This window comes from Bemisia tabaci, chromosome 1 (assembly GCF_918797505.1).
Source record: "Bemisia tabaci chromosome 1, PGI_BMITA_v3".
NCBI classification, from domain to species: domain Eukaryota; kingdom Metazoa; phylum Arthropoda; class Insecta; order Hemiptera; family Aleyrodidae; genus Bemisia; species Bemisia tabaci.
Window position 1 is genome coordinate 1,089,365 of NC_092793.1, and position 13,786 is coordinate 1,103,150.

At 37.8% G+C, this 13,786-nt stretch overlaps 1 protein-coding gene across 7 annotated transcripts in view; it reads right to left on the bottom strand.

Moving 5' to 3' along the window:
• The window catches only part of LOC109039960 (MAM and LDL-receptor class A domain-containing protein 1), a 228,999-nt gene that overhangs the window by 173,268 nt on the left and 41,945 nt on the right, over positions 1-13,786 (bottom strand). For 6 of the 7 annotated variants that reach the window (XM_072298987.1, XM_072298887.1, XM_072298933.1 and 3 more), the window contains 3 exons: positions 11,087-11,111; positions 9,730-9,882; positions 2,306-2,450 (listed from right to left, as the gene is read on the bottom strand). In XM_072298987.1, coding sequence (XP_072155088.1) covers positions 2,306-2,450; positions 9,730-9,882; positions 11,087-11,111 — 323 coding nt within the window. The remainder of the gene's footprint in view (positions 1-2,305; positions 2,451-9,729; positions 9,883-11,086; positions 11,112-13,786) is intronic. The other variant, XM_072299009.1, reaches the window with a different exon arrangement.

The window sequence follows — 13,786 nt, forward strand, 5'->3', positions numbered from 1 at the left end:
TAGATCGGATTTTGGCCGCTTTGCCTGCCTCTCCTCGTTATTTACAAACCATTCCTATACTCATCTCAAAACTTTTCTCAGAGCTTTGTGTTATTATTAGCTTCCATTTAAATCCTCATTCCATGACCGAATCGGCTGCCCAAAAAGCAAGCCATTTTTGAAAGATTCTATGAGAAATTCGTGATATTATCGGCTCTCAGGAAACACCCATGGCTAAAATTGGTGGTATAAATGTTTGAGTGCTTAAAATAATCGTATTTTAAGAAACTAAGGCATTAGACTATGGAGTCAATTTCGTTTTAATAATATAACGGGATTTACTCCCGGTGATTTAGCTATTATAGCCCCAGAATACTTTTAAAGCGCCTTTACTTTCCAGAATCTTGACGGAATTTTTTTTTGTTGGCTTAAACGACTGAAGAGACACTGTAGTTAAAAAATATAGGTAAAGAATTTTAGATTTTGACAAAAAAAAAAAAAAAAAAAATGTATTCGTTCAGGCACACCGTGTATTGTATGAAGTACCGCTGCTTATCAACCCTTGTCCTCAGGTCAAAATTCTTACAAGGAAGCCCCTTGCAAGAGGCGAATTTTTTGTAATTTAATCTCCCAATTTTTTCTCAGTTATATAATTGAATTGCTTGTCATATTCTGAGATCAATTATATTTTAATTGTAATTTAAACATTTCTTTTTTCCCCTCTATTTTATTTTTTGTATGGGGAAGTTTTGTTGATTTCTTCGTATTTCGAATACTGTAACTTCTCTTCTGTTCGGCCGATTTTTATGAATGAGACTTCTTTTAATTCGTCTTTTAACGGAGAGTAAGGAAAAAATTTCGAAGTACACGGGAAACAATTTTTTTGAAAATTGGACGAATCCTAGCGTGACGGTGAAATGGTTACTCAAGCGTAAATAATCGGGCGAGGGTCCGGGTCGGGTCGCTCGGGAGGAACAATAGAAACTGCCTCGTTTCGGGACAGAGGTCCGGTGTGTGGGGAGGAGAAGGGTAAGTGGATTTCTGTAAAAGCGAATTGATTTCTGCATGTGTAATGGTTAGCACATGGTCTAATGAGTTTTGAGGCTCATCACAGATCGCACTTACGGCTGTCCTGGCTGGCCCTGGCTATCAGAGCAGTGGTACCAAATTTTGAAAAGCATAACAGGGGTTGTGTAGATAACTGTCAACGTTTAGGACGTAGATATGCAAATTTTTAAACAAAACGGAGGAGTGAAATTCTCATTCGAAGAGTGCTGACCTGCTCAGCAATCCTCGAATCAGTTCGTTTGCTTCTGCTCATATGTATATGCATATTTTAAAATAGCGCGGAGCATTCTTAGGTTTTTTTTAAAAAAAAACCAAGTAACTTAGACTCTTGGTATTCATTGTACATAAACTAGAAAGCCCCAGAATGAGAAAAAACTTTAAATCATAATTATTGACGGATTAGTAAACTTTTTACACGCTTTGGAAAATCTCAGAAGTTCGCGGCAGTCACTTTCCGGTAAGGAACTAAGGGACTCGGTTATTGTATCGAGTGGGGGGGTCGAAACGATCGCAAAGGCGGTATACTACGTATACGCGCCAAGACACGAATTTGACAAAATCGGAATCCCAAATGCTAGTGTCTAAACGTTCCTTTTGACACTCAGAAAGTTTCAAAGGATTTAAAAGTCAGAAATTTACGTGATTTTTTTATACCCAAGTATTAGTATGCTCCCATAAGAAAATAATTGTTTCGGACAGTACTGGTATGTGCGGCAGTAATACTGACGTCACGATTCAATGGTCAGGGACGACCCTGAGCGGGAAAGTCTGCGCAATGACTGACCTATATAGATGGATCATGGTGGCGATACTTCGATTGATAAGAAGTTGTTTATTTATTACTTTCTCGAACTATTGAACGCACCGGAGGTACCACGCCTGCCCGTGAGGTTAATAGTGTGGCCATCTTCCGACGAATCTGCAAGGCTGCCATCTTGAATGATCCGGCGACGCACGTTTAAGGCGTTAAAGCTCAAAATACGCTGCTTTGAGCTCGTCTTTCGTGGGTTAACATTGCTCAACAAATCGGGAAAAATTCCTGTTAACTTAGTGCACTCCCTATAGTTTTCCAAAATGCGGTGATTAAAGATTACTGAACAAGCTCATTATTTTGACAAAAATCAATGAAAGTAAAAGTATTTGACTATTTGCTTCGGTATTTGACAAAATGCTTGATTTATGTTTTGCATAGGTACGACACCGATACCATTAGGTAACATAAAAATCTTCCCTTTTCATTCAAGCGTTAAGAAATTACCTGAAAGAGACACATTTTCCTTCTGCTCCTGTTGACATCTGAATGGCACTTTCAATGTAGGCATTTTGGCCATCTCTAACTCCAATGTCCTCAACTCGCAAGACTGGTGCAGCTAGCAAAGAAGTCTCAAAGAAAATATAGCCTCCTGGAAAAAAAAGTAAACTAGCAGTTGTTACTATATTCGAATAGATATTGCAAAATCCTGCTAATGGGGTGCATTCTTCTAAAATCTAGTAGGCATAATTTTAAATAGAAAATATTGCTATCCTACCAAGCAGTAGAAATCTTATGAATATCTTCCGATTTCGATTATCCTCCGAATATCCTATGAATATCCTGATATTCTTAGGTTATCCTTCTTACGAATATCCGAAAAACTGCATGTTAGATAACTCATAACTCCTAGAATAACCGTAGGTACGATAAACTCCTTCCATGTTCAGCGGATCGATCCTCTTTTAAACATTGGCTACTGTTGGCTTCTTTTCAGTAATAACCTTTCTTAAGGACTCGCTTTGACACGATAAAACAAGGTTTCACCGTTACTTCCGTAAGATGATAATGTTCGACCGGACGATGTAGGAGATGAGGTTGAAAGCTACATCACCTCCATATGTGAGGAAGTTTTCATCCTACGACCTGATTTTATGACTTACAATAAGAATAGATACTGCTTTCGTCTAGCATCCTTTCATGCGTCGCATCGTCTAATAAACGAGGACCTACAGGGTGATCCAAAAGTCCCTTCCACCCCCTCTAACTTTTTACCTAATTGAGGTAAAGATTTGAAACTTGAGGGACATTCCTAGGTCAAAGGGAGCTACTTTTTGGCCCCCCTAAAATTTTCAGGGGGCCCCCCTTGGGGGGCAACGACCCCCAACTTTTAATTTTCAAATGGGAAGACCCCCTTTGTGATAGCTCGTTCGAAAGAGCATAAAAAAAGAAAACTTTTCGCGCAAACCGGAAGTCAATATCTCAAACCGTTTCAAAATGGCGGCCGGTTAAAGTTCAAAATGGCCGAAAATTCACACCGGTTATTTGTCGATGGATTTGCGCGAAAATCGGTACATAGGGGTATTTTGACACGAGAAAAACGAATTTGACGTTAGATTTTCAAAAAAACCGAAATTTCCAAAATGGCCACCGGTTAAAGTTTTAAATGGCCGAAAATTGTCACCTCGGTTTTTTGCTGATGGATTTGCCTAAAACTTGAAATTTGAGAGTATTATGGCATAAGACAAACAAATTTGAACTTAGATTTCTAAAAAAATCAATTTTTGGTCATTTTGAACTTTAACCGGCGGCCATTTTGGAAATTTCGGTTTTTTTTGAAAATCTAACGTCAAATTCGTTTTTCTCGTGTCAAAATACCCCTACATACTGATTTTCGCGCAAATCCATCGACAAATAACCGGTGTGAATTTTCGGCCATTTTGAATTTTAACCGGCCGCCATTTTGAAACGGTTTAAGATATTGACTTCGGGTTTGCGCGAAAAGTTTTCTTTTTTTATGCTCTTTCGAACGAGCTATCACAAAGGGGATCTTCCCATTTGAAAATTAAAAGTTGGGGGTCGTTGCCCCCCAAGGGGGGCCCCCCTGAAAATTTTAGGGGGCCAAAAAGTAGCTCCCTTTGACCTAGGAATATCCCCCAAGTTTCAAATCTTTACCTCAATTAGGTAAAAAGTTAGAGGGGGTGGAAGGGACTTTTGGATCACCCTGTATATTTAGTTGATTCCATGAATAGGTAAAATGGCTTAGAGGGAATAGCTATTGATATTGAAAGTTTCATGTATATGAGGAAGTTTTCATTTCTGCAACCTGATTCTGCAACTTTTGATACCTTGCTTCAGTTCGGTATCCCTGCCGGTGACAATAGATTGAAGATACCACTTGGTCAATTCAACAATCCGTGACTCAAGATACAGAATTTGGTCTTACGAGTGGATAAGAAAATCCAAAAGATTTAAGTTGACAATTTTAAGACAGAGTTAAGTTTTACAGGTAGGAGAGGAAAGGTAAAAAATATAGGAATGAACGTCCTTGTATTTTTCCAGTGAGTTCCTAAAAAAATAATGCTTCATTAGTAGCGGGAAAAGTTTCCTCGGCAGAAATTGGAGATTAGGTAGATAGTTTAAAGTAGAAAACCCATTTCGTCAAATGATCACTACGGCCATCTCTTATCCAGTTGGAGAACCTATACCTATGATTAAAAAATTCATGAGCCACACTGACTTTTTGGAAATTGAGTTCATAATATTCCTGTGAAAGTTTTTTGAGGTTGAGTCTTTGTTTACATATTCTCAAAGTATCAGTAGTTCTACAGTTTCATCGTGTTTCCTCCTAACTTTATCAGCTTATGAGTAATGGTTTCTAATTTGCTCAACTCCTCAGCAGGCCAAAAATCCATGCCTCAACAGATACATATGAGAATCTTGCGTTTCAACGAAACCTACGCACCCTTGAGTCGTTATTGTAACGGCGGGTCTGATCACCCACGACCTCGTTGAGATCACAACTGAACGAACTCGTCCTCCACTCTAACCATCCGAACTAGTCGTCGCCGTTGGCACCGACCCGGGAACGAATAGTTAGCAGGAGTGTCAAATGGGAACAGGGGAAATATCTTAAAAGACAGGTTTTAGGATCTACGATCCTTCTATTCAAATCAGCGAGCCCTGGCCGAAAATGAGTAAATGAAAATAGTGCTGGTCTTTCTCGTCGGCAGGTCCTTTCAAGACATAGCCTAATGAGACTGGGTCTGTACTTGCGCAGATCCCCCCGCCCGCGCGGCTGCACAGCCGCCCCTCGCCTATCGGAGTTTTGCCGTGACGTCAGCAGGAGCCCACTCAAGATAACCTCCCGCTCCCTGCCCTCCCCGGGATAGCCTACCGTTTTCAAACTTCCCGCTCGAAGGGGCTCCTGCTGACGTCATGCGCAGAAGAGGTCTTATTTTCGTTTTCGGAAGGACAGACCTAGTCTCATTGGGCCATGCTTTCAAGACTGACCTGCCGCCGCGTCACTTGAGTGGCAGCTAGCGATGCGTCTCCCTTCCCCCTCTCTTTGCAGTCGCGCATGCGCGCTGCTATCTTCTCTCTGCCCTCTCTTTCTCTGCTCGGAAGAGAGCCGCATCACATTCCTCCCACTCGGATGAAAGGGAATCTTGAATAAGATTTCCTTTCCAAAAAAAAATCTCCCAAAAAAGAATTTCTCTCCCAAGCTGATGTGGATTGAAGTAATTTTATTAATTTTTTTTTCCGTAAGAAATTAAAATACATAAATTAAGTCTTATAATAATCAATAACATGCATAAACACCTGTCGCTAAATTAACTATGTCTACCGTCTTAAAATAGAACAGTAAATTGTAGAAGAGTTTTTGACTGGAACACTGCCCGTGATAAAATTTCACTCAAAGAATTTTACTAAGAAACAAAATAGAGTCGTAACCTTGAGTTAGGTTATAAAATTTAAGAAGGTGATCACATTACACTCAAAAAATTTTACTAAGAAACGAAAATAGAGTCGTAACCTGAACAAAAAAGAAAGCTTTGACTGGAACAAGACGATTTACGTTATACTTATTTCAAGGACAAAATGCTATTTTCGTAAATTTGGGCTATAAAAGCTACGTTAAACAGAATTTGCAACAACTATGTCCTCAGTAATATTCTAGTCTCAAGGAACAGAAAACAACTACTTACGCAAACTAATTCAAAATTGCGGTATCACAAAAAAAAAATTAAATATCATGTAAGTATATTCATTGCTCAAAGACGATCTTACTCTGCCCTCAAGTGTAGGATCACAGCACTGATATAAACCAAGTAATTTCCCTGATTTACGAACTCATTATTTTGAATTTTCTAATTAATTACCATTACATATGACATAATAATCTAAAAAACTTAACTAAGTTGTCTCTAATTTTACACGTAACTTTACAAGAGAATTTCACTGAGATTATCTATGTTTCTTACTTAAATTTCGGAGCTTTTCAGAAAAACACACAAAAAAAGAATTCATTATATTTATTATATAATATTATATATTATAATTATTATATTTATTATAGTATATTTCTTATATCATATTACATATTATAATTATTATATTAGATTTAATTTTTATGTCGATTAAGAATCACTGTGCATCGAATTAAGAATTTCCTTGTCCATAATGGGATTCAATGAGCATTATAATTTCGAACAGATTGGTGCAGTACATGCAATTAAGAATTACTTCCAGAAAATTCGTTTAAATATAATTTTCTCTTACTTAAGTCTTTAATTTCTCTAACTTTTTCACACGTAACTTAACAAGAGAATTTAACTAAGATTATTTATGTTTCTTACTTAAATTTCGGAGCTTTTCAGAGAAACACAAAAAAAAGAATTTATTATATTATACATTATAAGTATTATATCAGATTTAATGTTTAGGTCAATCATGAATCACAGTGAATTGAATTAAGAATTTTCTGTCCTTAATTTGGTTCAATGAGGATTAAAATTTGAAAGAGATTAGTGCAGTACATGAAATTTAAAATTACTCACAGCTAGGAAATCCGCAATATAACTTTCTCCTACTTGCATGTTTTGTTTATCAATGTTGTTAAATGTTTCAGCTCTGTGACAAGCTCCGAACCTCCTTGCACTGCGTTCGTTTGTGTCGTTGACTTCGAAGTTAATTTCCCAATTTTCTTTGCTTGCTTGACCTTTCGTACATTTTCACGCACCAATCGTATCGTTCTGAAGAAGAAATATTTTTACGTCCATTTCATAGTTTAGTGATTGCTTCATTGGGTTGGATAATATTCTCTCCAATTTTTCAAATTTCTTCAGTACCTCCTGCATCGCCGTGGGAGGCAGAACTAAGGTTCCATCCCTTTTTAGCTAGAACGTCCGCCGCGTCCTTTGTACGGGCATAAACATAAGACACTCCGTGTTTCGCAAGCTCCTTCTCTAACTCTTCTTTCATTAGTTTACTCAGATGTTTCTTCAGATCTGCTTGCTTGTCCGAAAGTATTTTTTGAGGGATGTCCGTAAGTACTCTCCAGACCGTCATATGGGACCTCGTCTTCCAGCGGGTCGATTGTTGAATCGTTATCGAATGACCTTGATCGATATATAGCACAGTGAAGATAGGGAGTTATCGATCGATTTCATTCGATAAACGATTCAATAATCGAGGCGCAGGAAAACCTTGCTTTACAATTATTGTTCCGTCGAATTTATTTGCACTAACAAGTCATCAGCTGACTTAGGTACTCGGTATCCTAACTCCTCTTCTAAAAATGCAAGGTATTTTTCCATATTGATTTTCTTCAAACAAGATAACACTTTGATGCTCTTTTTTCCCGACAATGCCAGAGCAGGAAATTCTCTTTTTATCAGCGATAACATTTTTTCTTTTTCCACCTCGAAATCCGCTGATTTACTAAATTGAATTACTATAATATCCTTCATTATTCCGTTTATATAAAGTACACAACTAATTTTATTTACTAATTTTAATTACTTAATTTATCAGGGAAGTTATGGGATGAATTTTAGCGATATTTGATGTACGAATAAGCCCGTTTTATTATTTCTCATTTTCTCGACTTCCCTCTCTTTGACTGTCCATGGTGAGCCTCCGTATTAATCCATCAAACCTTAAAAACATTTGTCTAGACAAATGTTTTATGTAGATTCTAAATCTGCCATCGAAATTGAGCTAAAAATTATTTAAATGACCGTAATTTAGGGTTTTTTAAGATTTACTATTTTTTCGCCATTCAATGTTCAAACTGAATTGTCTAAAAAACAGTCTCTCCGATTTTCGATTTTTTTTTAACACTTCAAGTTTAAGATATATACTTTTGGTTGATATTCTTTTTTCAATTGCTATCGGACGGTTAAGGGACTAAAAAAATTCAAATAGGCCAAATAAGGTAAAAGGCCAAGAAAGCCTACTCCAAAGTACCCCGACAAAAGTAGAAGAAAAATGGACATTACATGTACCGGGGGGGGGGGGGGGGGAGGACATAAACTAGCCCCTCCCTTCAATTTGTCACTTGTCTAGTGGTCCATATATTAATGGATCAGCCGTAAGGAATAGATGTTTAGATGTGCAGAAGTCAGAAAGCGACGAGCCCTCAGTTTACGCGTGAAATACGACCGGCGAAAAATAGCCAGGGTAGAGGACGAAAGTAAAAGGGGAAAAACGCATGATCACAATCAATGCCAAAGTGAAAGAAAGGAGTGAGCGGCTGTCGCGGTCCACCGTGTGCGGACTAGCAGTAAAGGAAATAATCCGGGGGTAAAGTCCAATGCCTTTACGGGCACAAGCGCAGCCGATCCAGATCAATTCAATCGGAAGCCCCGTGAGCGTCTTTCGAGGAGGGCAATCGAGATCGTGTTTTAATTCTCTCCTGTCTTACGAGGGCATGTCAATCCGGCCAGAAATTATATCCTATCTCAAGAACTAACCAGTTGGCCCGCGCTATTGCCTCTCGTTCCTCAAACGTGAACAATAATCGCCCCATTTGCCTCCGAGTTCGGGATTCGGGATCCGGGATTCTTTTACCTGCTCAGGCCTCTTGATCGAATATTTCGATCGGAAAGCGACGCTTGGTCGTTCGCAAACTCGGAGGGCGATCGAATTGATTTCAACTCCTCTCGACCCCTGTCTACGTCCGCAACTTGAAGCAGGGTCCCGAAGGTGAAGGTTTCTTACTGGATTCCGACAGGAAGTACCTCGTATCGAACAAACGGATCCGTTAACTGTAAGACCCAGAAAAAGATACCGAAGCCGAGAACAAACAATAGACAGACTCGAGGTGGACGGAAGCTATGAATTTAGGACAGCTTTATTGGAGAAAATCAAAGAAAACACGAATTTATCACTAGTGGAAAATAGTATCAAGCAATTAAAGGCTGTGAATCTCAAATCCGAAAGCGATTAATTTTAGCACAATGTGGCAACACTTTTACGTGAAAATTGGTCATTTTTCGCACAATCTGACAACACAGCAAACATGATTTATTTCCTCAAACCATCTGGCAACACTGTACAAATCGATGTTGTCAAGTTTCACCAATAATTAAATCATTTATTTTTGGCATCATCTTACAACACTGTTGCATAACCTACAAGTTGAAGAGGCAACATACACAATTCTTTAACCAACAAAATGAAGGGGCAACATGCACCATTGCATAACCCGTAGGTTGGAGTGGCAATATGTATGTATAACTCAATATTATTTTCATTGCATAACCCGAAGATTGAAGGAGCAAGTTGTAGTACTTTTTACAGCGTTGCCAACTGGTCCAATCACAACCCCATAAAGCTATAAGTTAATTCATAGTTTTCTCTTTAATTTAGCTTTTTAACTTTTGCGCTCAAGTCCTCATTTTTAAACTACGGGTGTAGATGCATACCCTTGCTGTTGTCATCACTGCCTGCATCTTTACTGGGTCCACCAATCCAGTTTGCTAAGGTTCCTGCACCCAGCTCCCATCTTAATATGGTTGAGTTTCTGTTACTCCAATCGCAGAATATCAAATTAGGCTCCGCACCAAAATCACAAATTTCTGTAAAGCATTCAAACACTCAAATCAGTCCAAGTATTCTGCATATTTGTTGACTAACATGTTAACAAATTCTAAAGTGAACGGATTCTTATCAGATGAATATTTGCGAATTGTTTTAAACTTTAGTGGGTATATGATCAGAAATTCCATTCAGATAACTTTAGGCATTAATGCCTTTTATTAAATGAGACATCTATATTTTTTTTTTTCATTGTCTTAACTTAATAAACTACCTAAAAGCAGTTTTTCTACATTGATCCAAAGAATAAATAAAGACTCGTCGATCGAATTGATTCTATGAGTAATCATCATTTTCCTTTTCTCTTATGTCTTAATTCTAGAATCTCCTATGTCAGGATGTTGATCTATATTATTATTTTTATATTCCTATTTATTTTTTAGTTTTCTTCCTCTCTTTACTAGGATGTATTCTGAGCCTTTGGTATTGTATTCATGTGTAAAAAATAAATAATTTTCATAAGTATTACGTATGCTATCTTTTGTACAGGCCACCTAGAAACCTACTTTTTACACATTTAAAATGGTACCCCATCATTTGGGACATCTACCCCATTTTATACCCATCTAATATGGTATTTAATACTACCCTATTTTATACCTATTTTATATGGTATTGTATACTTTAAAAAAGGACACTTTATAGGATATTTTAATATGGTATTTTATACCTATTTTCAGCTATTTAATACCCTATTTGATAGGTATTTGAATAGGTATTTTTTACGTATCTTGTAAGGTATTATAAACCATATTTTGGCTACTAGGGCGGTTTTGGTATTTGTCAAATATCTGAGACGAATCTATGGAAACCGAGTACCTAAAATTTTATTTAAAAACTATTAACATTCGGTACCCTATTTATGTGTTACATAAATATGAGAAAGTATCATCGCTATAAGAATTAAGTATGAATAGACGTCTTTTAGGATATACGCAACTATGATAGAAAATTAGGTACATTGGTTACAAAGCCGATATCATTTTGTAATAACCTGGCCGCTCAATATTCATTAAATATCATAATTTTGTTGCATAGACTTATGCAGTGTGACAAGTAGACCTGTTTAAAGGAGAAGGAGGTATGTTATTATTATTTTTTTTTACTGTTGGTTTACTGGCTTTTATCCCTAGATATATTATTTGTATTTCCTATGAAAAAGATAACTTGTCCTTATTATCTTACCTGCACCTTGTCTCTTTTCTCTCACCTGGAAAAAAAGTAAACGTTGAACTGTTTAGTCAATTAGAAGGATTTCGATGGCTTAAGTCGGAAAATGCGGGCCTCCGATTTCAACGTCGTGAATTTCAGCTTAAAATTCATTTTTTAAAAGATTACAAACCAAATTATTTTTTTCTTTACATTTTTTCAGAACTCTCCTTAATCATTCAAACAGATGCGCAGAAAATTCCAAAAAAATATTTTGGGCAGTTTTTTCTTAAAAAATGGGAATTAGTCGGAGATTTTGAAACATTGCAATGCGGATACGCATTTTTCGACTATAACAATAGATTTATTCACAGAAGCGTGGTACTTATAACCATCTACAGCATTACTTAATCTTGGTTTTCGGATTCTGTGGGATACAGCGCATAGATTAATTTATGCTGTAGCTTTTGCATAAACGAAGGGTCCCAAATCTTCCCCTTAAATATGTTAACATTTTGGTAGTTTACGGTGCGCCATTTGGGCCAAACTGGAGAAACTAACAATTCTATGATATCTGGTGACGAATCCTGCGATGTACGCAGGCCGCTGTGATATACAGGGTTATCCAAAAGTCACTGACCACCCCTGTAACTTTTTTCCAAATTGAGATAGAAGTTTGAAACTTTGGGAATGTTCCTCGGTCTACAGTAGCAACTTCTTGGTCGCCCCCAAAATTTTGGGGGCGACCAAAAAGTTGCTACTTCAGACCGAGGAACATTCCCAAAGTTTCAAACTTTCTATCTTAATTTGGAAAAAAGTTACAGGGGTGGTCAGTGACTTTTGGATAACCCTGTATACCTAGTGACGAATCCTGTGATTCATAGAATGTTGTGATATACAGGGTGGGCCAAAAGTTACTAAAAATGGTCTATGACTTTTGAACATAAAGAGGTAAAAAGTTCTAATTTAGACCATTACTGACCGTGCTGAGGGGCTGATTTTGTTAGGGAGCCCCCCCCCCCCCTCCAGAGGAAAGCTCGACATTTTAAAATGGCAACCCCCCCTTTGTGACATATGGTTGGAAAAGATGGTACAAAAATAAGAATGCTCGCGCAAACCGGAGATCGATCCAACTTTTCGTTCTCGAGGTAAGTAGGCACGATCAAAGTTCCATATCGATCAATTTCCAAAAATTGATGAGTCCTGCTTGAAAAATCCCAAAAAGGCCGGCTTAAAATTCGTAGAACTGCTGTTGCTTTCATAGCAGGATCAACGGAGGATATAGTTCTCGTCAATGGGGGGGGGGTTGCTCCCCGCCTGAAATTGCGACATGACGGCGTCGTTTTTTCCGTCTCGTGCGTTCTTTAAGACAGACAAAATCGACGCTGTTATGACGCATTATTAAGCGGCGAGCGTCCCCCCCCCCCCCCCCAATCGACGAGGAATACATCCTCAGATGGTTCAGCTATGAAAGCAGTAGGAGTTCAATGAATTTTAAGCTGTGTTGACGACCTCTTGGGGATTTTCAAATAGGACTCATCAATTTTTGAAAATTTAACGACATGGAACTTCGATCATGAATACCTCGAGAGCGGAAAGTTGGATTTATCTCCGGTTTCCGCGAGCATTTACTTTTTTTCATCTTCTTTCCAACAATGTGTCACAAAGGGGGGTTGTCATTTTCAAATGTCGAGTATCCCCTCTTGGGGGGGGGGGGGGGGGGGCTTGGGAGGCCCTAAAAATGGAATCCATTAAGAAAAACCAGATCCTTGCCACAATGAGCAACTGTTAAAAACCGGAGCCTTGTATCTATTTTTGTTCTAAGCAACGTGTCTATTGGTGCCCTGTCATTCAAATTCCTTACTTATTCAGTGCCTCTTACTTGCTTTTTCCTTACCTCCCTGAAAATTCTTTTTTTTTTTTGGGAGATTTTTAAAGATCTTTGCTTTCTCCCTATCTTTTTCTTATCTTTTCCACACCACACACGCATCTTTAACTGTTTTCGGATTAAGAAAGTGAAATGATGGAATGACGAAGGAATAAACCGAAAAACACGAGGAATCGAACCGGGAACTTATTAGGAATTTTGGTATGTATTTCCAGAAAATCTGAACCTTTTCCGTACTTCCGTACCGCCCTTTCGATATTCGTGCTTTTCCAGTGTAATTGTACTTTTCATATACAGTAGACACCCTGCGAAAGTCATAGACACTTTTCAGTTACTTTTCGCCCATCCTGTACAACACAGTACTCTAAAAATCACAGGATTTGTCACCACATATAACAGCGGTAGATCGTAGATCACAGAATTTTTAGTGTCTCCAGTATTGCTCCAACGGCGCACCAAAGTAATGATCTTTAAAAAAAAGAAAAAAAAGCAAATTTGCAGCAACATGCTAAATAGAAATAGTTTATAATTTTAAAAAAAAAACAGCATAAAATGCATTATTACGAATGGGTAACACTTTGCCATGGCGGATTAGGTAACTGGCAAGTCTCTTTTATGTATTTCCCGAAGGAAAATTTGTAGTAGGTAGTAGGTATTTGGTATTTTAGTCAAGCAATATTTCGATGTAAAAATACATTTTTGAGAGTGACTTTCTTAATTTCATGTGGAATATCAGTTTTTACCAGAAATCATTCAACAGAATTTCTGGAAAATTGACCTTAATACCTAATTTTTCACTCCGAATCTGTCTTTTCCAGGCATCCACGTTTCACCTTAAAAATAAAAGA